This window comes from Ceratotherium simum, chromosome 35 (genome assembly GCF_057802395.1).
Source record: "Ceratotherium simum simum isolate JZ-2026a chromosome 35, ASM5780239v1, whole genome shotgun sequence".
NCBI lineage: Eukaryota > Metazoa > Chordata > Mammalia > Perissodactyla > Rhinocerotidae > Ceratotherium > Ceratotherium simum.
The window spans coordinates 13,679,391-13,706,605 of NC_141934.1; the positions used below are offsets into that span (position 1 = coordinate 13,679,391).

At 40.8% G+C, this 27,215-nt stretch overlaps 1 protein-coding gene across 3 annotated transcripts in view; it reads right to left on the reverse strand.

The window, feature by feature from the left end:
• CORO1C (coronin 1C) overlaps positions 1-27,215 on the reverse strand; it is a 73,239-nt gene that overhangs the window by 11,838 nt on the left and 34,186 nt on the right. For all 3 annotated transcript variants that reach the window (XM_087424049.1, XM_087424047.1, XM_087424048.1), the window contains exons 3-5: positions 15,681-15,803; positions 3,283-3,412; positions 264-445 (exon numbers count right to left, since the gene is read on the reverse strand). In XM_087424049.1, coding sequence (XP_087280175.1) covers positions 264-445; positions 3,283-3,412; positions 15,681-15,803 — 435 coding nt within the window. The remainder of the gene's footprint in view (positions 1-263; positions 446-3,282; positions 3,413-15,680; positions 15,804-27,215) is intronic.

A 27,215-nucleotide genomic window follows, 5' to 3' on the forward strand; every position in this document is an offset into this window, starting at 1 on the left:
GGTAAAAACTTTGCTTCTTTGTGAAAGATGGTCACCAAGTGAGAGAGAAGACTTGGGTAAAAGCGAGAAATGTACAACTGAAGGGAAGTGAGGTCGGGCGGCAGAAGCCTGTACGAGCCTTTTCAGCTTCACAGTTGGGCGCGCGCACACAGTAAGGGCCCAAAGACGAGCAGCGCAGCCTCCGCAGCCCACCGTAAAAAGCAGACAGCTCACACTCACTGAAGCGCTACAAATACCGGGTGTTTTGTCCTAAGAATACTCACAGCAACAATCTCTTGTTTCCTAGGATCGATCACTCGCACTTTCTTGTCTTTGGAAGCCGTGCAGATCAGACTGCCATTCCGGTTCCAGCTTACGTTGTAAATCATGTCTGAATGCATATCGTCCAGGTTTACAAGGGCCTCCCCCGTCCCCACGTTCCAGATGATGACGGCATTATCGCAGCCTAAAAGCAAGCAAAACCACGCCGCTCAGAGACTACAACACTGCACAACAACACATTTATGAAAACTACAAATAAAACAGGGAGGACATAGATGCACTGAAGGACGGTGATGATTGTAAGAGGCCCTGCTTACTGGGGGTTAAAAACTGAAGTGACAAAGAAAAAAGACATTTGTATAAAAGAAATAGTGTTAAAGGAAAAACACAGCTTGTTAAGTTTGGGTTCATATGAAACAAACAAAACCACCACCAAACAAAAACAAAGAACTATAAGAAAATAGAATCTTATGTTTTTTTAAGAGTTAACTGGGCTGGTAGACCCCAAGTGACCGTAAGTTTCCCTGTCTAGTAAAACTAGCATCAGAATGAATACAGCTTATTTCTTTTCCAGAGAAACTAAAAATAAAGAGTTTAAATAATTGTTTAGAACACTCAACAAAAATAGACGATGGCAGGTTATTCAAATCAATGATGTTGTAAAACACGTCTTGGTAAGTTACAGTAAGTGAAAGGGAAATGCAAAGACTGGCCTAACCATTTGCTCACAACAGATCTTTATCTTTAGAACAGGAGAAAAACAGACCAAGACTGGGCTGATTTGAGAAGCCCAAGCTGTAGGCACGTAGATTCAGGAACCGATCCCTGAAGAGGCCAAGATGTCGATGGGGCCACAACCCCTCAGCTCATCAACTCTGTCCTTCAAGGGTTGGCCCCAAACCCCCAAGGCCACTCTAAAAAGAGGCTTTTTGTTGTCATGGCTTCCAGGATATTAGTTCAGGATGAAGCAAAATAAGAGATGGACGTCCTGAAGGTGAATTTTTGCCAGTAAATTAATTTTGCAAGCACTTTAGAAAAATCAGTCACTAACACCCAGGACACTTAAGGTGCCAACGGGTTCCAGGTAGGAAATTGCAGAAAAACAGTATGCACCACAGTATGAAAAGTTAGAGCTGAACTCTGGGATGGAGACCTCACCCCTCTGCCTCGTTCACCACGGGCAAACAGGTAATGGTGGCCACCAGGGTGTATCACGTGGTCTTAAACATGCATAGCCCCACAGCTAACCTTTCTCCTTTGCTTGTAAAAGGGAGAACAGGGGCCGGTCTGCTCAGGATACCCTACGTCTGACCTCGATAAGAAGCAGGAATTTTCCATGATGCAATTCCACCTTTGGAATTGTTTTCTCTCCTTATCAGACTGAGAGTCTGAGTAGAATGTCAGAAGGGTTCCCAGGTATAGTCAATTGTGATTTTATTTTATTTTATTTTATTTGTGAGCAAGATCAGCCCTGTGCGAACATCTGCCAATCCTCTTTTTTTGCTGAGGAAGACTGGCCCTGGGCTAACATCCATGCCCATCTTCCTCCACTTTATATGGGACACCGCCACAGCATGGCCTGACAAGTGGTGCGTCGGTGCGCGCCCGGGATCCGAACCGGCGAACCCCGGGCCACCACAGTGGAGCATGCGCACTTAACCGCTTGCGCCACCGGGCCGGCCCCAATTGTGATTTTAAAAAAGAGAATCCTATGTAGCATCTTTTTTGAAAAGTAGTTCTCGGTTCCAATAGGTCCCTGGCATTAAATTTTTTATTTAACTCACTATATTATAAACACCCTTTATTCCCAGTTAGAAACTGAACTGCCCCGCCACACTCCTTTTTACTGGTGAGAGGAAAGATCTTTAAAATTCTACTACTAACATTAGTATTGCTTTTTTAATAAACCAATTTTATTAAGGTATAATTTACATATAATACAATGTACCCATTTTAAGTATACATTCATTTTGACAAATGTATATATTCATGTAGCCACCATCACAATCAAGATAAGGAACATTTCCAACATCCCACAAAGCTCCTCTATGCCTGTTGTGTTCCTTCTATAAAAGAAGATAAAATCTCAATTTTAGACAAAGAAAAAGATTTCTGTAAGCTAAAACTTGGAAACCACTCAAATGGGAAAACAACAGGAACAGCAGACCTTGGTCACCAGGGGTCAGTGAAGCACTGTTTAAAGTGAAAGATCAGAACAAGCTCAACAGCCAGAAATAGGGGACTGATTAAATAAACTGAGGTATCCAGATAACTGACTATTAACGGAGTCGTTAAAAATATCATAGGAAGAACATTTAACGGCACATGAAAAGGACCACAGTGTACCACTAAGTGCAGAAAGCAGGTCACGTGCAAAGTGTCTGAACCCATCTGTGTGTGTAAAATCAATTACCTATGTGCACAGGAACACCTTCTGGAAAGAAACGTCCAAGTGGTAATAATGATGTTCCCTCTGGGTGGTGGGATTACAAGTGATTTTTATTTTCTGCCTTTTGTTTACATATATTCTCTATAACATACACGTACTACTTGTATAAGGAGAAAAATGAAAGTATTTTTTAAAAAGAAGGAGGATATTTGCCTAACAGGATCCCTCCAACGTTGGCAGCAACACCAGAGCTGGAACAGAGGGCTCCTGGCTCCCACCCGGGTTCCCTCTCCTCCATCAGGAGTAACTAACACTGTGGTCCACGGAGGGCCCCAGCAGAAAGCACTGATCTGCTGAAATTACAGGTAAGTATGTATCTGTCCATTTTTCTAAGCAGGAAGGCCACAGCTTCCATCAGACTGTCCAAGTGGCCCTAACACAGCCACACACACGTGCGCGCGCGCACAAGTGCGGGCTGGGGAACCACTGCATCTCAGCACCTCATCCTGGATTCCTAATGACCTGCTTCAAAGCCGTACAGCACAGAGTCAAAATGCATTTGCTGTGCCCTCCCCACGAAGGGCTGCGAGAAGCGACGGCAAGGGGAAAGGAGAGGACCGCTTAGCTCCCACCTGCGCTAAGAAGCACGTTGCGGGCCGTCGGGTGCCAGGCCACGATGCCAACTCTCTTTGAGTGGCCTTCTAGAATCACCACAGGTTCGGTCAGGGAAAGGGTGAGTCCATTTTCTGGGATCTGCCACACCTATTGGAAAAGAAGAAAGGATCCATATGAAAGCCATCGCCTTTCACGATCACATTTACTGTGGCCATCCCGTTTGAAGACTTGCTCTGCATAAACAGAACGTACAATGGTCTTTGGACGAAAGGCAGAATATTGTGAAATGACGGTACAGCTGTTTTAAAATGTAATAGGATATTAAAGATCGGAACATCCATAAGGCCTACAAAACATTACCTCTCCACTTTTATTTAATATTAAGATTTTATTCTAAATTCTCTGCTAAGTTCAAAACTCTCCAGTTAAAAGCAAGCAAAAAAATTGACAGAAAAATGTGACAAAACTGAAGCACCCGTGAAAAGAGGCAGTGGGGTGAAATCCCCTAGCGAGGTCCATGGGTCTTGAGGGGAGAGCAAACTCCACCCACAGGCCAAGGGCTCTCGGGGGATGGTGCAGTTTTTAAAACATCATATTTTCTACAATTTTACATTTAGAAAATGAAAATATATCTAATAGTTTTGTAACATGTACGATAGAAAACAAATCTTACAAAAAAAAATGGATAAATTGGACCTCATCAAAATTAAAAACTTTTGTGTTTCAAAGGATATGATCAAGAAAGTGAAAAGACACCCCAGAAAATGGGAGAAAATAATCTGCAAGTCATATATCTGATAAGGAACTTCTATCTAGAATATATCAAAAACTCTTACAATTCAAAAGGAACATAACCCAATTTTAAAAATGGCCAAGGAATCTAAATAGACATTTCTTCAAGGAAGATATAGAAATGGAGAAAAAGTACATGAAAAGATGTTCAATGTTAAGAGTCATTGGGGAAACGCAAATCAAAACCATAATAAACCACCACTTCACTCCCACTAGGAGGCTGGAATCAAAAAGACAGATGATGAGTGTTGGGGAGGCTGTGGAGCATCAGAGCCCTCACACACTACTGCTGGGAGTGTAAAACGGTGCAGTCACTTCAGAAAACGGTCTGGCAGTTCCTCCAACGATTAAACACAGGGTTACCATACGACCCAGCAACACCACTCCTGGGTATCTACCCAGAAAAATGAAAATACAATCCACACAAAAGCTTGTACACGAATGTCCATAGCAGCGTTATTCACAGTAGCCAAAAGGTGGAAACAACCCAAATGTCCAGTGACTCATAAAAGGATAAACAAAACGTGATATATCTATACAACCGAATATTATTTAGCCACAAAAAGGAATTAAGTGCTGATACATGCTACAACATGGATAAAGCTTGAAAATATTATGCTAAGAAGACAGTCACAAAAGATCACATACTGTAGGATTCTGTGTATATGAAATGTCCAGAATAGAAAAATATAGAGACAGAAAGTAGAATAGTGGTTGCTTGGTGCTGGGGTAGTAGGGGGTAGTGATAGCTAAAGGATATTGGATTTCTTTTTGAGGTGGTGAAAATATCCTACAATTGTCTGTGGTGATGGGTGTACATATCTGTGACTATACTAAAGACCACTGAATTGTACAGTTTAAATGGGTGAACAGTATGTGAATTATATCCCAACAAAGTAATTTAAAAAATCCTCTTGATGGTGAAGCAACACAGAAGATTCAACATATCCTAACTGGGGTGGGGACACGCCTGGGGAACAGGAAAATCACCAGAGTGGAAGGAACAAGAGACTTTATGTTCAACAACGGAAACCTTGGCTTTTAAAAGGTTAAGAAACACCCTCTAAGAAGAAAGGCACTGAATCACAGCTAAGCTGAGGAGCAGCGAGAACCCCGTAGAAAACCAGATATTAAGTTTGAAAAGGCTAAAGTTTAAAATAATTATCTTCTTACGTATGAAGATTAACATAAGTAAATTTACCACCAAAATTAAGGAACTAGTTCATTTGAAATATGTAGAACTTGCCAGTGAAAAATCATGCTCAACAGTGGAACAAGTGAGAAACAGAATTTTCCTTTGTTGGGGATTTTTAAGGAGGAGACAAACAACTGTCTGTTTTCAATTGCTTAGGGGAAGGCAGAGGTCTGGATTAGATGAGTGTTTAAGGTTCAGCTCAGCCTGCTGTCCTGCAAAAAATTAGAAGAAAAAGTCCACCATCCGGAAGAACAGGAAAAAGTCATGCACTAAATGATCAATCGTGTTTACAGCTAAATACTGCCTGGGCTAAATATAACCCCTTACGCAAGTCATGGCAAAATAAACCTGCCTTCGAGGGCCCAAAGTTAGAACGTCACCTAATTTCCACTGAACCCTCCTCCTTCAGCAAATTGTAAACACAGCAGACGGGAACAAGCGTAGAAGGCAAAGGGATGCCCACGTTGCCCCCTGTACCCCTCCCCCGACCAATCCCCCTCCCCCCAACAGGCCTCAACCCACGCTCTCCTTGGAGTGTGGCCTCTGCCCACCACCCCCAGCGCTCCATGCCTGCTCTCATCCTGAAACACACCCTTTACTCAAGGCTTAGCATCAGTAAAACAGCTCCAAAGGGAACTTGGCTACCTGAGTATAAAGCAGGACTGAATTTCTGAACAGAAGAAATAGAAAACAACTACTGATTTGATCAAAGCATGAAGTCAGCAGAGAAACAATTACAAAATGGGACTTTACTCACTCAAGAGGAAATGCATTTTGCAAGATGAATTCCGACCCGTGTCCCGAACTGAAAGGATGGTAATACCACCTGCCATCTCCAGGTGGCACCATAACCACGGGCTGCTGGGTTGTCTTCAAGGATTGCAAAGCCTCCATGTGGGACTCTGACCAAGATGCAACAGTGCGTTTTCTAACTCCCTAATGAGGCGCGGAGGGACCGGGGGCTTCAGTTATGATCGGTACTTCCCATCGTAACCAGGAGGGCGGAAGCAGAGCTCATCATGGGACCTCATCCTTCCCTTTCTCTAGCTTCTCCTTCATCCATCTGCTCCTTAGACTGAGAGGAAACTGTAGTGACGGAGCAAAACGTTTGTTAGCTAACTTGCAGAGCGAGGCAACGCTCTGTTCCGTCTTCCTCTGCCTTGTGGTGGCTTCTGCGGCTCCCTCGACTAGGTGTATGCACGCATACAGGTACCTAACCCATTTCACTACCTTGCTTACTCACTCACGCAGCACATTTCTGGAGCAGCCACTGTAAGGGAGGCCCACCACCAGGCAAGGGAGGACAGGGTGACTGCACACAGACCCTACTCTGGAGGGGTTCACGGTCTAACAGAAAGTAGTGACTTCTGTGAGACCAAAAACCAAAGACAGCAGGACAACGGGTGTGACACAGAGGACTCTGGAGCCAAACGGGCCCTGGTGCAAATCCTGCCTGGCCACTGCCTGGGTGGTCACGGGCAAACAATATGCCCGTGCACAGAGGAAACAGTACCTATACCTCCTAGGGCTGCTGGGAGCTTAAAGGAGCTACTGAAGCCCTAGGACGGTGCCTGGCACACAGTCAGGGCCCCCAAAATGTAGAGACAGTCCATGGGCTAAGAACAGGGGCTCCAGAAGTAGAAGAGGCTGCTCACTTCCTGATTCTGCCACGCATCAGCTGTGTGACCTCGGGGACGCTCACCTAAGCTTTCTGGTCCTTAAGTTTCCTCATCTATAAAACAGGAGTAATGATGAACCTCCTCTCACTGGGCTTGTTTTGAGGAGCACTGTGGTAACGTGAATCCAAAGCATTTAGAATAATGCCTGGCATAAGGCAGGCTCTCAACAAATGTTAGCAATTGCTGTTTCTTGCATTTGCACTAGGAAAGCACACAGCGTATGTAACCCATGCTGGGCTGGTATAAGCCCAGTCTGAACGAAAATGCAAAGGTCACGAGGCTACCTTCTTGCTATCCCAGTTTGGTGTTCCCAGGAAGGTTCCCTGAGCAGAGGACCTCTAAGGATGAACAGGAGTTAGGTGACACGAGAAAGAAGGAAAGGAGTAAGGGGATGAAGAAGGAAAGAAATCAAGTATCCAGTTTGAAAATAAGAAACACAGATGCATATAGCAATTTTCTAAAAAGTGGGTGCCCCAAAGAGGCTGGCTGCGGGCTGACAGGGAAAAGGCACCCGAGTTAAAAAGGTAACAAAGGCACGAGGATTTACAGTGGGAGGAGAAAGCGACTGGAAAAGTCTGTGAAACAAAATGAAAAGACGATAGCACTCTTGCCTCTGCTGGTAAATAAAGGTCATGTTCTCCATTGTGGACTGTGGAAAGAGCTGGCAGATCAGATCTGTAAGTCTTTCCACAGAAGTGTACACCCCCCCGCCTGGTGCCCACTGGCCCTGCTCACAGGCCTGTCATTAGCAGGCTCTCTGCCCTTTTGGGGCTGTCTGCTGCTCCGGGCAATGGCCTTCCAGTGTGGGCTGAGAGGCCTCGCCTCCTGCAGCGTGGGGACAACAAAGAGCAGAAGCCCCAGTCAGAACGTGCTTAGTCTTCCGGTGCATAATCTAGGGCGGAGGCTGGTATGGCGCAAAGGACACTGGCCTGGATGTCAGAAGACTCGGGGTCCCTGAGAGCGGGACACTAACTGGCCATGCTAGCATTAAGAGGGGACTTCACTTCCAGCAGCCTCAATTTCCTTGTTTGATACTGGGGACAGCATCAGCTCTGCACTACCCTAATGTGAAATATTGCACATGGGCGGCCTTTGACAAAACTGTCGCTCGCTGGGTCCGTGTTTCCCAAGCTATAAACTGGGACATACTCCTGTCTTGCTGTGCTGCTACAAGGATTAAATATAATCACACACACAAAGGCTTAAAGCAGAGCTTGGCAGAAAAAACGTCTACCATATATTCACGATTATTTTTCTTGTTGTTACTATGACCACTATGACCCCAAATATATCTCCAGGTGTGAACATCAGGATTTCTTTCATGACTCTTGTCTTCAAATTAATTCAGCACTGTACCCAACTACCTAATTTATGTCCAAGATATCATACGTGTGAAAGCTCCAGTTCATGCCTAGGCCAGTAAGCACAAATGGGAACAGCTCTGAGCTCCATGCTTGTCTCGGTTCCATGGCTACAGGCTGGTGCTGTAATACCAATCGGCTTCTTCAAAAACACACACAGCGAGCGGAGAGAAAAACAGCACCCAACATCCTGGGCTGTGCTCAGAGTGGGCAGCACGGCCTACGAGCTCTCCTCCCTCCACTTGATTTTCTGTTTTGTTTTGTTAAATAATACTGCGTGTTCCTGAAATTTTCTATTTGGACAGCACATTACTATGGCAATGTATTGTTTTGTTTTGAAAAAACGCAATCAGTCCCAAGGGCTTCCAGATGAAAAAGCGAATCCGTCAGTGCAAACCCATCCTAGTTCTGGAAAAAACAACTTTCAGCTCATGTTCAGGAACTGCTGTATCACTGGCATCCTTTTCACAGGTGAAATTCTGAATATGGAAAAAGGACAGCCCGAGAGAACAGTTCCAACAGGAAAAAAGTGAGGAAAAGTAAGAAACTTAGGTTTCTCTCAAGTAGTAATTTTTTTTTTTATAATTTATTTATTTATTTTTCCCCCAAAGCCCCAGTAGATAGTTGTATGTCATAGTTGCACATCCTTCTAGTTGCTGTACGTGGGACGCGGCCTCAGCATGGCTGGAGAAGCGGTGCATCGGTGCGCACCCGGGATCCGAACCCGGGCCGCCAGCAGCGGAGCACGCGCATCAAGTGGTAATTTTTAAGAGTAATTCGTTTGATGGTTTCATTTCTCAAACACAGCACAAATTTAAAGCATACACAAAGTTTCCAGACACTGCTTCCTGATTTTAATCGCCCATCATGAACTTGCTACTGGGCTAGGCACTAGAGTTACAGCCATAAAAAGGGCTACTCCCCCGAAAGGCCATAGTTTTTAAAGGCTAAGGAACCAATTCCAAAAGGAAAAGGAAGGAAAGAGATGATCTTAAGAGACAGGAAGGGGCTTACAGATTCTGGAGCAACTGCAGAGCAGTACAATCCCCTACAGAAACCGCTGACCCAGTAACCCCAAGGGGTAGCATGTAGAGAGTCAGGACATTCCTACATGAACCGTGACAGTAAGAACAGCAGTAGTTTTGGGAAAATCAAAAACTGAGTGCTGGGTTTTGATATGCCAAAGTTATAATACTCACTGGCAAACAGCCCAGATGCCATCTGTACAAAATGGAAATAACACGAAGCCCCGCTGACGGACCGAGAGGGACAGGAATCCTGGGGAATGCAGTCTCATCACTAACTACAACATCACTTCCAAGTTTACTTCAAGGCAAAACTCTATCAGGAAAATTTGCAAAAATGTGTAAAATAGGGAGTTTATTTTTGTTGATTTCCAAAGGAGTAAGATTGATTTGGGAGAAGGGAAAAGTGTCCATTTAAACTTAATCATTTCAGACCGTTCAGAACATCTTGCTGGAGACAAATAAGACTACTCTGCCTGCAAGATCTTTCCCCCTCCCAGACTCTGGAAGACACAAGTACGCAACCCCACTGTTTGAATTAGCCATTTTTAGCATTTCTGTTTGATTACTACCCTGCAGATAAGGGACAACATTGAATCAACAACGTTCACTAAACTTAACTTGGCTGCTCTTTGTATTATTTGTTTGGAGCTAAAATTTTCCCAAGTAAAATACTTAGTAGCCACAATCGTTAAAACTCTGTATGAGAAGATATTGTTGGAGAAAGGAACTCACAGTACCAAAAATCTGGAAAACCTAGGAGCAGAGAATAGTTTCTGGGAAGAGGGCTTATCTAATTGCTTTCTGTTGGTATAAAACGTCTCTTCAAAAAGTAGGACATTAAAGGTAAACTAGGTCAATATAATTTACTTTCAGGCTGCTTAAAGAAGCCAAAAGATGAAGGAACATACCATCAGGCTGGCAATTCCTTCTCCTAAAACTGCAATCAAAGTGACATCACTGTCACTTACTCAACACTCACAAAATTAACAAATCAATGACTAATATGCTTAGGTCTTAATGGAATTAAACTATAAATATGAAAAGCAGTTTTTCAAATTAATTTAACCCTTTCATAGTTCATTTGATAAGCTAGTTCCATTGTATTTTTCCTACCAAATATTTGCTAAAGATATTCTTACTGAATCCACCAAGGGTACATATCAAAACTCACGGCAAAATATAATAACTCACTATACATTTATACCTTTCTTGAGCCTCTCAATTGGCATTATTATTATTACTATTTTACATGTAAAGCTTCAGCTGAGAGCATCTAAGCGACCTGCACGTGCTCAGAACTCCCAGCCACAGGCTCTTCCCGGTATCCTGCCTCCATAGGACTAGGCCATTATACTGTCTACTACTTGTAGCTCCTGGGTTACTACTAACAGCCTAGGCTTGGGAAACTACAGAGTTTTTCTGTAAAAAAAAAAAAAAAATGGTGTTGTTTGAAACCATTTATCTATTGTACAGGGTTCTTTCACCTTCAGGAAAGCGAAGTGGAAAATGAGGTATAGAAGCAGGTGGGGTAGGAGAAGACCAAATATTTCTTTAAAATTTCATTTCAACTGCTCAACTATAAAAGCTTCTTGTAATTACCCCAACAATAATAAAGGATTTGGGGGAGAGGAAGCAATTGAAATACGAGTGCCATATTTAAGGGCTTAAAAAAAAGAAGAAAAAAACTAGGAAGAGGATTCATCCAAAGCACTGTTTAATTTACAAAACGCTCACTCTGGCGATACCAAGAAAAGGGCAATGTCAGAGGATTCTGGGAAGATGGCGGTGTCAGCAGCAGCGTAGTTTTGGGATCTTCCTAAGTCCCTCCATTAAAACACAGAGCAAGCAGGTAACAAAACAAAAACTCAGACACAAAACTGGGTGATAACCCCCAAACGCAAGTGGGTGGAGGAAAACCACCAACAGCCACATGACCTGCGTATTCCCAGCCTCTGTGTGGAAAAATCATGGAGCAGCGACGGGGCGCCTCACGGAACTGAGAACAGCAGGCCATGTGAGACCAGGGTGGAAACCGGGAGGGGTTCTGCCCTCTCCAACAGCAGGTGAGCAGGGGCCTGAAATAAAAAGGCATGAAGGGGCTGGGGCAATCCAGACCCCACACTCTAGAAATCAACTAGCGAGGGCTCCCTTCTGAGACAGGCCCCACACTGAGGAGAAAGTCCAAGGAATGGAATCAAATCCGAGCAGGACAGAAATAAGAGGGACAAAAGAATGAGAAAGATCAAATAAAGGCAGACCAGGAAACCTCAGCAAGAAAGCCACCGTGTTTGTGAACACTACCTGAACGTGACAGAAGGGGGAGCCTGTGAGTCAGGACAGCTACGTGAACCAAGCCACCTTCTAAAAGCTCAGGAAAACTGAATTCACACACAAATAAGAGAAAATAAAAATCAGGGTCCCAAAATTACTATAAGAAAAAAAGAGAATAAGGCACAGAATAACATCCCTACAGACAATACAAGAATGCTAAGAAGACATACTCAAAAAAAGGTAAAAACCATCACATATATTTCAAAACAAGATACAAGACTAAGAAAACAATATAAGACAGGAAACATTATAAATCAGAACTTGAAAAACTCAAAAGTAAGGCTGCAGAAATTTAAAAAATTATAAACAAAAGAAAAAGCACTTTAAAAATGAAGACTAACCAAGAAAGAACCTATGATCAAATAAACACAGCAAATAATGCCCCAAAAGAAATAAAAGGTAAAAAACAAAATTTTTAGTCTAAAAGAAATGAGCAGGAAAAAAAGTTCAGAGAAATCGACAAATACTGAAGACAGGTCAAGAAGATAAAGCATATGGATAACAGGAGTCCCTGAAGGAGAAAACCAAAGCAAGGAAACAGAACAAATACTAAAAACTATAATTCAAGAAAACGTTCCTGAAAAAAAAAAACCTTGAAACTATGTATTGAAGGAGCATATCACGAACCTAGGAACACCAACTCAGAATAATCAACAATATTCTAGTAAAATTACTATATTTTAAGAAAAAAATCTAATGAACACCTAGGCAGAAAGAACATAGAATTTATAAGAGAAGAAAATTAGATTATCTTCTGATTTTTTTTTTTTGCCAGCAACACTTGATGCCAAAAAAAAATGGAATAATATATTTAGATACTTGAGGAAAAAGTGAGAACCAAGGATTTTCTATCCAGAAAAACTCACCTTCAGGTACACAGGTCACAGACAAGCTATTATTGATATAAAAGAGCTTAGAGAGTATTGTTCCCATGAGCCTTTCCTATTTGATTCCATTCCTTGGAATCTCTCTGCAGTGTGGGGCCTGTCCTGAAAGGAGCCTTCTCTGGCTGGTTTCTAGATTACTGGTGTCTAGAGTCTACCAGAAAAGAAGCTTCAGATGATCCAAATGACTAGAGAGAGATCAGCATGAGGACCAATGGAGAGCACTAAAAGTGGTTACTTGCAAAAACTAAGATAGGAGAGGCTGTTCAATGTAATGGCTATGTGACCTCGAAAATATAGAGTACATCGTTTTTAAACAGGAGAACAGAGATAGCATAGATTAAAAAGTTGGTTTTTTAAAACAATTTTCAGTAATCATAATTGGTGGTGATACTAGTATTTTTACTCTGAGACTACTGTATGTACACTGCGAAAAAGCAAATGAGATAGATCAGGATATTCTAATTCATCCACTGAGTCCTTGAGAACCAGGATTCTCAGTGTGGAAGAAACGAGACAGAAATGTAATATTAAAGAGGTTAGGTTAAAACTCTATAGTCCTGAATTTGAACTGGAAATACTAAGATGAAGTCACAAGGTATTATATCTTTAAATACATATGTGTATTCTAGTCCCGTTTACTGCAAAGTTAAAAACAATGATCATCATGGTAACAATGAGCATTCCTAGCACCCAGACTGTGATCTAGCAATTCCATTTTCCATTAAAAAAAAAAAACCAACAGAGCTTCTGACAGAAACGGTTGATTCGAGGTGTGGGGCAAGAAAGAGAACTCCAGGAGGATCCCTGGAACACCTTAACATACCAGATAGCAAGGTAGCTATCAAAGCCTACCAGGGTTCTGTCAAAAGGACTCAGGAAACTTGAAGAGATCCCCATTGGCAAAGACTGCATGACCTGAGCTTTGAGATAAGAAGTGTAACGGATTGAAACCCATGAAATATGTTAAAATCCGTGATTTCAAAATGAAATGAAAGAGGGAAAAAAAAAAAACCTAATCGGTCCCTTCTGAGGAAGACAGTGAACAAATTCACTATCTTGAAAACTGGGTAAATAAAAGGAAAAAAATCAAGCATTTATCTTGTTTCCTATATGAACTTACTACTGGGTAACTAAATAATAGATAAGAGGGAGCATCATCTTATAAAATTTTACCAGCTAAAAATGGAAAACAAAATAATAGAATTTAATATCACCATTTTGTGACCCCTAATAAAACACTGGATCTAGGCACTGAGCATCAATAGTTCAAATCAAAAAAGAACAAAAATCAGACATCTTGACATCACATGCTTCCTGATGGAAGAACATAACACTAGCTGTATATAGTCTTGCCAAAGGGATCAAACCTGAATCCCATCACACTTCAGGATCCAGCTGCCAATTTGCAGGGAATTCAGAGGACAGAGGAGCATGTTGAACTGCACCATGAGGGTGCAATCAGCGACATCTAGACTTGAAAGATACAGGCTGAAGGTCAGGCTGCTTCAACAGATACACTGTTAAGGACATGAGAAGGATGGAGGAGGAACCTATAGATTAAGAAAGACTTAAACAATATATCAAGTTTTTACCACTGGCCTGACTAAACTATAGTGTCTAGAGATGCACACCTGAGTGATTACAACCATAAAGAAAGGCAAAGAGGTGAGGATTAGAAAAGTGGGGATAGTGGTTACTCTTAGAGAGAGGGAGGGCTTGCGATTGGGAAGAGTCTGAGAAGGCCGGGAAAGTTCTATTTCTTGACCTGGGTGGTGGTTACAGGGTGTTCACTTTGTAATAAATCACGTAACTGACTTAATTCACTTTCTCACAACTGAATTCATTTAACCGTTTGTTTAGTGTGTTTTATAACTCAAAAAAATTTTTTTAAAGGCAACATGACCAATAACACTGGAAACAGGGAGAGATGGATCAAACCTGCTCCCTCAATAGAGGTTAAGACTCTCAGTTTAAGATTTTGGCATCTGGTCTAAATGCTGTTCCTTTCCCTTAGCAAAATGTGCCCGCAGCCATTAAAATGATCAATTTAGCAAGGCACATTAAATGGAACAATTCCTTTTAACAGCAGCATATTTCTTTAATATGCTTTGGCTGCCAAAATTATGAGATCACAGGAGGAGTTATCCTCAGCCAAAAGTCCATGAGGAAAACCGGGTAAATGTTTAAATGACACAGTTCAGGAATTAATTTGTGTTTAGGTAAAACAATGTTAACTAATGGTTTCTAAGTCTGGTTCAGTCCACAGAAAATGAGGAGGGAAATGGAAGTTGTATGGTTCTCCAAGCTGTCCATTAGCCTGAGTGAGACCTCTTGCAACTTAACTAGGGCCTACCTCCACTTCTTCCAGTACCCCCGATCTGTGCTTATGCCTGACCTTTTCGACATATTTTGGGCTAGGATTAAAAATTGATCCAAACCAATAATTATAGTTTAAGGCTAAGAAGAACATAATCAAGAACAAGAAGCTTTACACCAAAAAGTACCCCAAAGCTTGGTTTCGTACAAAATCTACTTTTGGAATCTAAACCAGAGAATGTAAAGAACTTATTTTATCTTTCAAGCTGTTTGTTTATATGTCTGCATGAAAAGGACTTTCTTCACCAGGGTCTACTAGTCAGAACACACCTCCTGACGTTAGCTTGGAAATAAGCACTTGCAATAACTCTTCACTATCTCTCATTATCTGTTACATATCCCATTTTATCTGTATAACCTTCGGCAGCTCATTTCACAGCAATATATAATTCACACTAGGAATTTTTTCTCTCCTTTTTTTGGAAGGGGGAGGGGTCATCATGTGGTCCAATGGCATTCACAGAATTATTGGAAAGTCATTTTACTTTCCCTCATATCCTGCCCCCAGAGCAGATGTGTCTAGTGTCAATAAGCATGTACACACACATACTCATACAAAAGAAGAAAAAAGACAATATAGTACAACCTCTTGACTTAAGGGCTTGTAAAAGGCTTATCTGTAGCTAAACTTGAATGTTGCTAAATCCTTGTCTAATCCAATGGACAATTAACACTGCTCTGCTTTTCAAGCCTCTACACACACACGTTTCGGAAGCGGCAGGTGAGTCCCACTGGCCTGTGTGCATGCCACACCCCAGGAGCTTACCATAACCGTGCAGTCCTCTGAACCGCTGGCAATGACCTGATCGTTATGTGGGCACCAGTCTATGTCCAGCACTGGTCCTGTATGGCCACATACCGTAGGGTAGGATTTGTCAATTCGACCAGTCTGAAAGAAGAGAGAAAACAAACCTATTAGGAAACATCAACACCACAGCGTTTGTGTGTTTTCTGAGACCCATTTCTCCTTCATTACCTCCACCAGAAACTCTCAACTGTCTATATACAACATTCATATCGGTCACCATCAACTAGTTAAGAACTATCAACTTTCACTTCTAGAAGTAGCTACCACCAAGAACACTCCACCAAACTATAAGGATCCAAATTTCTAAAACCACAAACATTTTATTTAATGAACTATATTAACAGACATAGCAAAAGAGAGTATAAAAGTCTTTTTACCAAAATACAATTCTACAATAGTCAAATTATAAATTACAGGTGTTTTTACTATTACAAAAAAAAAGAAAAAAACAAAAAACTTTGGTATTATTCAAAATGTAAAATATAACTTTTAATACAATAATCTTTGAATATACAAATTAACAGTTCTGGAAATGAATGGCATTGTGAGCAGGCAAAGTTAAGACAATAAAAAGAAAAGCTTTAGGGCCGGCCCCGTGGCTTAGCGGTTAAGTGCACGCGCTCCGCTACTGGCGGCCCGGGTTCGGATCCCGGGCGCGCACCGACACACTGCTTCTCCGGCCATGCTGAGGCCGCGTCCCACATACAGCAACGAGAAGGATGTGCAGCTATGACATACAACTATCTACTGGGGCTTTGGGGAGAAAAAAAAAAAAGGAGGAGGATTGGGAATAGATGTTAGCTCAGAGCCGGTCTTCCTCAGCAAAAAGAGGAGGATTAGCACGGATGTTAGCTCAGGGCTGATCTTCCTCACAAAAAAAAAAAGAAAAGAAAAAGAAAAGCTTCAGCTATTGCTTAGGGGCTAACGGGCATACTACATTTTAATGTCTCAGTTCCACTGCCCTCGACCAACAGAAATGCCAGTCTAATTAACACCAGCTTAGACCTCCATCCACTATCTGGTGCCACATCTCACCAAGAACACCATTTTTAATGTTGATCATAACCAGTTATCACATCTTGCTCGTGTTAACACATTTGAATCTACACGCCAATCTGGCTTATCAGACCAATTTTATGTTAACCATGACAAATGCAGTTGTAACAACATGTGTACAAAAGTGACTTCCTTTTCTAAACAGGTTACGTCAGTCCACACTGAGGTTCTACATGCTCTAAAAGCAGGTGTACAGAAAGGAATCCTGCAATGTAAAACTGAACCCGTTTTCTATTGTTGCTCCCCTGTTATGGCAAGTCGTCACAAGACTGGGGCCGGCTTCCTGGAAATTTTTCAGGATCAGTAAATTCTATGATTTCTTCACTTTGACTTGACTGTGGAAATCTCCAGAGAGGCAGTATGCTAAAGAGCAAAGACCACGGTATCCAGAGTCAGACAAAGATGGGTTCAAATCCAGGCTCCACTGCTTAAACAGCATGTAACCGTAGGCAAGTCATGTAATCTGTCTAAACTTCAGCTCATCATCTGTAAAATGGGTAACAATACTACTGATCTCCCAGGATTGCTGTGAGGATTAAATAAGAGAACATTTTTAGCTAAGTCATAACTTGGTATTACAATTATCTGTGTAACGTATGTAAAAAATCTAATTATAGTACCTGGAATATAGTAAATACTCAATTAAAAACTACTGTCACTTAATAGTTCTTCTAGCATAAAATATTAATTTAATCCATCATCAAGAATTACAATGTGTGTTATTTGTGAACTTTTATGCACCAGACTGTGCTGAGTGTTGGAGATACAGAAGTGAACAGGGCAGCCTTGTCCTGACTGAGCATGGAGTCCAGTGAGAGGACAGAAGACACTTACACCGCCAATTACAGTGCAGCATGAGACATGCCCCACCAGGACACGCATGGGGGCGACAGGAACACAGAAGGGCATCCAACCAGACTGGTGGGGGTCACAGTCTTTGGGGGGCTTTTTTTGCTGAGAAAGGTGAGTCCTAAATTGAGGTGTGAAGATGGCCCTGTCTATAGACCAAAGGCCTGAGTTCTTTTCACATGCTCTCCCTCCTTTTCCCTTGCAAAACTAATTAAACCCAGTTTGGATCTCCTGAAATGTGTCACCAAAAAAAGAATTCATAAAAGAAAATGCTAATCAACAAACACCATATTATACAAAATCTGGGTGTTATAAGAGAAGCCCCATGGGTCATTTACTGGCAACGAAGCACCAGTGGTTGAGAACCAGACTGCCTGGGCTGGAGTTGTGGCTCTGCCGTTTTCTAGCTCTGAGCCCTGGCCAAATTACTTCATCTCCCAACCTCATTCCTCATCTGTGAAAAATGAGAACATGACAGTTCATTCTTTCAGAGCTGACGTGAGGATGAACTGAGACAACCAAGGTAAAGCACCTGGTTCTGGCCCTGTACTTCAAGCACTCAATAAATGTTACCCCAAATTTAACAACTGCCAGAACCCACTCTCCCACACCACTGATTCTATCTTTCCGTGAAGAAGGAACTGCTACTAAGCACCTAAGCCAGGTGGTTTTACCCACTTCCCTTACTGCATCCTCACAAAAACCATGTGAGAACTCCACTCCTGAACTACTACGATCTCAGGTAACGTTCCCCTGCTCAGGCTGCTGGTGGCCGACTCACAGATGTTTGCTTTATAATAATGTTGTTATTATATTATATATTACTGTATAATATTATGCATTATTATTTAAATTATAGATATAGTTACTCTTTTGAATGTGTGATATTTCAAAATTGAAAACATCCTGAGACAGGAAGGCCAGGATGAGGTCTGACACATATTTGAACAGACATTCCAGAAGGAGAGAATAAAAAGAATGGAAGAGAGGCAAAAACTGAAGAGACAATGGCTGAGAATTTTCCAGGTTCAATTAAGGGCATACGTCTTCGGATTCAAGAGGCACAAGTCTCAAGCACCATAAGTAAAAATGAATCTCCATCTGCTCACATTCTGGTGCAATTTACAGCACCTAAAACAGAAAATCTCAAAAGCAACCATATGGAAAAGACAGATTACCTATACAGAGAGAAGGTATACTTAGACTGACTGTGGGCCAGCTTCTCAAAAGCAATTACAGAAACAAAGACACGGGAAAATGTCTTGGAAATGCTAAGAAAAACAACCTCCAGTGCATTCTATACCCAGATGAACTACATCATTCAAAAGTGATGACCAAAAAACACCAAACAAATAAAAGACATCTTAAACAAAAAGAGATGCAAATTTTACCATTTATAGACTCATATTCAAAAAATTAAATTCTTGGGCTTATCTCAAAGAACTTGAAAATTAATTTCAAAGAATTATGTTCAATGACTTATTTCAGGAAAATAAAATGAACTAGAAGAAAGAACTGGGATAACAAAACAGCAGTGAGCAAAAAAACTGGTAATGTGGTCAATATAAACAGGCACCAACCATATAAAACAGTGGTAATAATGAGTAATTGGAGTACAGATAAAACAAGACAGAACTAAAATACTAGACAACAATAACATGAAAGAGATATGATCAGAGTTCAAAGGCTTCAGGCTCTTCTCCACAGAAAGGGAGAAAAACTGACTAGTTTTAGACTTTAAGTCATGTAAGCATTTTAAAATTATGAGTAAACACTAAAAGGAAAGACCACGTATAACTTCCAAAAGGTGTGCGGAATGGGAAGGAGGTTGGTGTAATTAAAAAAACTCATTCAATCCAATAGAAAGAGGAAATAAAAAGAAAAAGCATGAAAACCAGAAAGCACAAAATAAGATGGTGAAAATAAAAACAACCATAAATCATGAACTGTGGTGAATACAAATGGCTTAAATTCACCTGCAAAAAGACAATGTCTCAGATTAGATTAAAACCAGCTACTAGACACATTTAAAAAATAATGACACCAAAAGGCAACTAAAGGCGGGGAGGGGATATAAAAATATATGGCAGGTAGCTACAGTAGAACAAACAGACTTCAAGGTGAAATGATGCATTACTTAAGATTAATGTCACTACATAATATTTAAAGAAACAGGGCCGGCCCCGTGGCTTAGCGGTTAAGTGTGCGCGCTCCGCTGCTGGCGGCCCGGGTTCGGATCCCGGGCACGCACCGACGCACCGCTTCTCCGGCCATGCTGAGGCCGTGTCCCACATACAGCAACTAGAAGGATGTGCAACTATGACATACAACTACTACTGGGGCTTTGGGAGGAAAGTAAATAAATAAAATCTTAAAAAAAAAAAAAAAGAAACAACTCACCAGGAAGGTATAATCACTGTGAACTTGAACTCATCTAACTACATAGCTTCAAAATAATTAAAGCCAAAGTTGACAGAACTATAAGGAGAAAATGACAAAGCCATAATCTTAAGAGATTTTAACAAAGATTTAAGAGATCAAGCAAAGTATGAATATAGAAGACTTTAACAAAAGTAACAACTTGATCTATTGCATATACACAGCCTCGTAGCCAAAATTTTAAAATATACATTTTTTGTCAAGCACACATTAAATATTTATTTTTTCAATGACCAATTAGGATACCACAAAGCAAATTTCAAAAAATACCAAAGAATCAGTATCTCATAGAGCATGTTCTGAGTATGATGCAATACAATTAAAAATTAACAGAAAAATGTAAACCAAAAACCTTCAATGCATCTGAAAAAGTTTATATTTACTAAATAATTCACATAGAAAATCGTAATGGCCAACAGAAAAAAGTTAAAACTGATCAATAAATGACATGACATATCGAAACTTGTGGGATATAGCTGAAACAGATCTTAGTGAAAAATTTATAGCCTTAAATGGATCTATGAGAAAAGACTGAAGATTAATGAGCCAAGCATCTAACTTGAGAGGTTAGAAAAGAAACAGAGTAGACCCAGAGACTGTGAAATTGTAAAAGAAATTAACGAGAAAGAAAACAACAAACTGAATCAACAAAAGTGGATCGATTAGGAAAAGAGAGAAGGCATGAATACCAGGAATTTAAGAAACATAATTTATAAATATGGTAGAAATTTACATAATATGAAAATACTAGGAATAATATTTGATAATAATTTTGAAAACTCCAGATGAAATAGCCAATCTCCTAGAAAAAAAATATAACTTATCAAAACTTTTTCAAGAAATAGAAAACGTGAATAGATCCACAACCATAAAAGAAACAGTAGTATAACTCCACACTCACACCCTCCATAAATCAATCAAGCACTAAATATCCAAAATCACTAGGCCCCGATGGTTTTACAGGTGAGTTTTACTAAATATTCATGGAAGAGATCATCTCAAACAAATCTTCCCAGAGAACAGAAAAAAAAGGAGCACCACTGAACTCATTACATAAGGAATGCACAGTATAAGGATAGCATAGAAAGGACAGTATAACGAAGGGAACTTTAAGCTTATATGACATAAATATTGATGCAAACTCTCCTCCAAAAAAGGTAAACCAAATTCAGCACTGTTGAGTTGTTCTCCAAAAACATATGCAAAGTGAAAAGACAACTTGCAGACTGGGAGAAGATATAGATGCAACATACATACCTGACCAAGTCCACAAACAACCTAACAGAATAATGGGCAAATGATACAAGGAGGACATTCACAGAGAAGGAAACCTGAAAAGCCAATAGATAGATGAAAAGATACTCAATCTCACCAGTAATCAGGGAACTGCAAACTACAATAAGGTAGCATTTTACACCTATTAAAACTGGCAAAAATTTAGAAGTCTAAACACAAGTGCGGGCAAGGATGTCAAGAGGAACTCATAAAACTGCTCACAGGAGAGTATCCTGCTACAATTCCTCTTGACAGCAATTTGGAATCAGCTGGAGGCAAGGATGCCACCCCTCAGCAGTACCACTTCTAGGTGGACTCCGTAAGAGAAACGCGCTCTTATCTTTTGCACAAGAAGGATGTTAACTGCAGCACTGCTGGGAATAGTGAAAAAAGCAGTTTAAAAATGCAATTTAACTGTCCGTTGCTACTGGAATAAAAGTTTAACATACACAAAATAATAATCTGTGTTTTATATACATACAGATGTAATAAAAGTACAAAAATATGATACATACCGACTTTGAGGACACGATTACCTCTGGGGAAGGAGGAAAATAAGAAGGAAAGGGGAATGGTATTTCAGCTACATCTGTTATGCTTTGTTTTTCGAAAAGGGGAGATACGAAAAAAACATGGCAAAATATTAACATTAACATTCATTTTGTGAGTGAGTACATGAGTGTCCTATTATTTTGTTTGATTTGTTTTATATTAAAAAATAAAATATAACAAAGTTGAGAAACACACCAATGTATTGTTAACTTTACATTTAAAAAAATCTTTACTTCCAAGGAAACAAGTTTTTCTATCTGAATTGTTTTATTTTATCTCAGGGTCTCTGCATTCTTAGGCTCTTCCCGGCAAACCACATCTGGCATCCTCGATGGCAAAGTATAGTCACTGAACTCTGAACTTCCGAGGCCACCAAATAATTTTTTTCAATCTGAGCTAAAAAGAGCTTTTGCTCAGATATAAGGCAAGTTTGAGGAGAATCTAGAAATATTAATACAATTGTTCTTAATTATACTGAGGTTACTAATTGACTTTTTTTAGGTTAAAATTATGCAACCCTGGCTAAACGTTAATAGCTATTCACCAGTATTCTTTAGCCAAGTAAGATATCTGAGAATAGTTAAAAGCATTTCTGTCATTCTCAACTCAGCCCGATAAATCCACAGCAGAAAACTACTAAAGAGTCTAACATTTTCATAGGAACTTAAATGTCATTTAAATGGCAAATGCCACCTATTTCCCTCCTTTCTATCAGAAACAATTAATAATAACAGCTACCACTTGTAGAGTGCTCATATTACACACTACGAACTGCATGAAGACTTTTATATCTTCATTCTCACAACTACCTTCATGACCTAGCAACTTTATTATCCCCATTTGCTAAATAAAGAAACTGAGCCACAGAGAAGGTCAAGAAGCAGAGATCTAAAAATCACTGACCATTCATACTAGACTAATAGGGAAAGAAAATTTCCACTATGCCACAGGGTTGTGGAAAAGGCCCAAAAGTAATGTTGAAAGCATTGGCAGCTGGTCATCAGAAACACAGAGTTAATAAAAAATGATGCCCTGCAAACAGCTGCTTCCTCTGGTTGTAACGTCGTCATAAATCCTTACAACAAAGAACACACAGGAAGTAGCATCATATTGCAGCACAACAGAAAGGGAATCAACTAAATGTTTGATACTGATAAAGGAACAAAAAGCAGAAGTAAGTGTGGGGAAAATTGGCATTTTAAACGTGCATTGATCATTTTACATACAGGATGTTCACAACACGCAGTCACGTATCAGCTATCCGGATTTCAAGGGCTTATGCTTCCGAATATCTTCCTACCCACGACAAAATCAAATCAAAAGAAAAACACGACAACACATTTCACCCCATGAGTATATATTATTCCAAGGGCAGAGCTGGGCAATTATAAACTGCTGAGAGCTCAAGTACATGCAACTGAAGGAAACCATATAATAATGGCCTCATATGGTAAAGATGAGGACACATCATTTCTGAAAGACATTTTGCACTAGGATCTAAGGAGAATGCATTTCTCATTCATACCCATGACACAGCGTCATTTATCATCCAGTGAATAAACCAAGGAATCCATGTCTAATTCGCTAAATTGTGAAGGACCATTCAGAAAGACATCCACTGCAAGGCATGGTGACAACACAGCATACCTGCACCTCCGAGCAGCAAATGTAAATGAATGCTGAGGCTGGAATGAAGATTTACAAGAATTTAATGCCAGCTTTTAAGTAGCTTTTTTTGACTAAATGTTGGTTTAAGATCTACCCATCAATTTTCCAAGGATTATATACAGAATAATTTCATTTACTAACAAATCAGTCCACTGTTTCATTAAGAACGTGTCACCTCAGCTGCATCATCTACAATATTACTACTTTTCTAGCACAGCACTGAAAGTTTAGCTGGGAACAGTCAGTCAGCCATTTAGACTCCCCGCTTTAAATAATTTTTTAAATTTACTGATTACTTACTAGTCCCAATCACATGCCATAGGTGAGCTTTTATTGTACCTCTCCAGCTAAAATTCCAAGTGTGGGAATTACCAGCAAGTCAACTCAAGTGGCAAAAATGACCAACACCAAGGTTCCCGAAAGTTCTGGCACAGAGCCCAGTTCATAAACTTGTGGGACAATTAGTGAAATAGGTCAGGGCACTGGCTTACAGACTATTATTATCTAGAAGATCCAGTGGCCCGCCTGGGGCCCAGCAACATGAGCCCCAGGGAAAATTCAGCCTCCGAAGTGTATGTACTGCTGGCACAAGGAGAGGTGTGACAGCACAATTTCCATGCGGCTGGCCCAAGCTGAGGCTGATGGCTTTGACATGTTCCAGCCAGCAACCCTCACGGTGGCAGAAAACCACCTAGACACCAGCACTATCATTTGCGTTGTGTTTGGGGAAAGTCTTCAAAAATTTCAAAGCAGCCGAAACACTCAGCAGAGCTCCTGGAGACTGCTGCTTCAACTAAACCCACAGAGCCAGGCAACACTTTCCTCCAACAGGCATTTGGGGTGGGGGGAGTGAAAATCAGAATTTAAGCATCAGCAAATACATAACTTTATCTAACTGCTGCTCTAAGAAGGAATGTTCATAATTTTAAATAACTTTGCAGAAACACTCCTCCTTAGGCATACAAATTCAATGTAACTCTTATGAAATCATATTTCTAGTTGTAAAGATATTTCCCATCAGTTTCAATGGGAAACCACAACTGCTTCTACCTACGTCTAATAGTATATCTTATTTATTTCTCATACCTCTTTTCAAAAAGGAAACCGTACTTAAGAAGTGCACTCATTCCACACGCCAAGGGCAGTACTGTGCAATCAAAAAATTCTAAATAGGGGCCGGCCCTGTGGTGTAGTGGTTAAGTTTGCAGGTTTGGATTCCAGGCATGGACCTGCACACCATTCATCAGGCCATGCTGTGGCAGCGTCCCACATACAAAATGGAGGGAGACTGGCACAGATGTTCGCTTGGTGACAATCTTCCTCAAAGAAAAAGAGGAAGACTGACAACAAATATTGGCTCAGGGCCAATCTTCCTCACCAAAAATAAAAAAAAATTCTAAATATATACCAACAAACATGTACAGAAATAAAGGAGTTCCACTCGGATATGTTTTTAAAGGAGCTAATGGTGTATTATAGGTGCACTCAGACATTTTCGCCCTCCCAAACTCTCAAAATTCAACACTGGGATGCTTCCAATATGCCCTATGCATTACATAAAAGATCATTCAGAAAGACTATCTCTTAATGTAAGATGGACCCCTCGCGTGCTAATTGTTTCAATCCACACATTAGCTTGCTCAGTATTAGGTTGAAGATGCTACCAACTTGGTGCTAAGGAGGATCAATCTAATAATTACTGGTTTCTTCAAAATGTAACATTTTGTTAGAGCGACACAACACTCAAGCTAGCAAGCTTTCTCTTTCTCACAACTAACACATGTTTTCACAAAGTCAATCATCTCCTATGGTGTTAAAAAGTGGCAGACATTAATTTTATCAGTCACATCAACTATTCCCCTTCAAGATGCTCAAGGTATTTCTAGTTTACATTCTGGAGTTCAATCATATGAACACAAACTGTTCTAGGGTGCTGGGTTCTGGCCACTTTCTACGCTGTCTCCCTGATCTAGTCCAGCACAGGCCGCTTCCCTGATCCAGCTACCTTATAACCCATTATTATAATCTGTGCATTATCATCCAGACTACTTATACCACCCTCAGATACAAAGGCCTAAACACAGCCCCCAGCCCATTCTGACTCAAGGAACAAGGTATAAAGATTTTTCAAACTGTTCATCCCTACTTTATATTCATATAAGTTTTCATTTTAGGAAAACATGCTAATCAAAATCACTTCATGTGCCCAAAGTTCAAGAACTTGATCATACTGCCCATACATTAACAGATCTTTTCAAAGGCACTGATAGTAACTTATTCCTGGCCTTGGAGTAATACACTGAGAACGCCTGAACCCGCAGCACGGAAAATGGGAAGTCAAACGTGTGCTGGGAAGCAAATGAAAAGCTGTCAGCCCAAGCATAAGGGCTTCCTTCACATTGTGCAGAGTTCAAAGGAGTTAAAAAAGGATGTCTATTAAAGGAGGTTTTCCTTTTTTTCCAACTTCTGTTTTCTTCTAATAGTATTATTTATGCAGATACGTGTTCTGTTGAAATCTTCCGAGGCCCTGTTGCCCCACAGGGAGGGGCTATAGTGACCGCAGTCGTGGGATGGGGAGAGTGGCACGGATAATAAGACAGGAACCAGAAAGCCTGACACACACAACATATGACTTGTCGACTGAGAGCGACAGCTCACGCCCAGGAATACAACAGTCTGAGGAGGCTTTCCTTTAAAGGAACCAGAACCACCACCCTGGAGGGTAAGAGAAGGTGCTGTGGAATAACACGTACAGACTGGGTTACCCAGGCCTGTAAAGTAAGCTAGCAACTAACACTGCCAGCGGGGGCAGTGTGCGCCTGCGGAGCCCCCACCTCCGGTGAGGAAACACCAACAGGCTTTACGGGCACAAGTGCAAACGCCACGCCAATCACTTTGGCATCACAGGTTTTCTTTAAAAACTGGTTAATACTGAATAGACCATCTTAAAGGTCCACTAAGAACCTGAGGGAAGTTACTGTGAAACTATGGATCTTTTATTATCAGAAAGGAAAAAAGTAGAAGAATTAATGGTTCCTTACTCTACCATGCCTAAATACGCAATAGCAAATAGAGAAGCCATATTTCCTAACTTCCTGACTTAACAAAAAATGTATAAAGTGAAAACCTCATCATTGCAGACAAGTAATTCCATATGATACTTCTGGTCTGAGAACAAACATACACTAGGGACCCAAGATGAGACAGACCCTAGTCAAAATAAAATTCAGCTTGAAAGCAAAAGCTGAAAAGCAGAAAAATTATCGATGTAAGTGCAAATACAGGAAATTAACACCAAGCACTCAATATCAAATCAGAAAGGAGAATGACTGGTTGCCTAACCCCTTGTACTGAGCAAACGATACTAGAGATTTCTCCCTGGGGCCCTCTGCGAATGATGAAGAGCTCCAGAGCTACCCCTTCCAATCCCAGCTCTGCACTGGTTCACCCACACGCCTCAGAATAATAATCCACCCTCCTTGAAGTGGGCATGAAAAACAGGAAAAAACCACAACTTTTTTTTTAAGTAAATGCCTTGGGCTCCGTGGCCGAGGCAGTGCACACCTTGCAGCAGTTGTAAACAAGCAGGAGGACGGGAGTACTGACCCACTTCAGGAGCCTGTATCATTTACTCAGGACTTCAAGCTCAGCCAG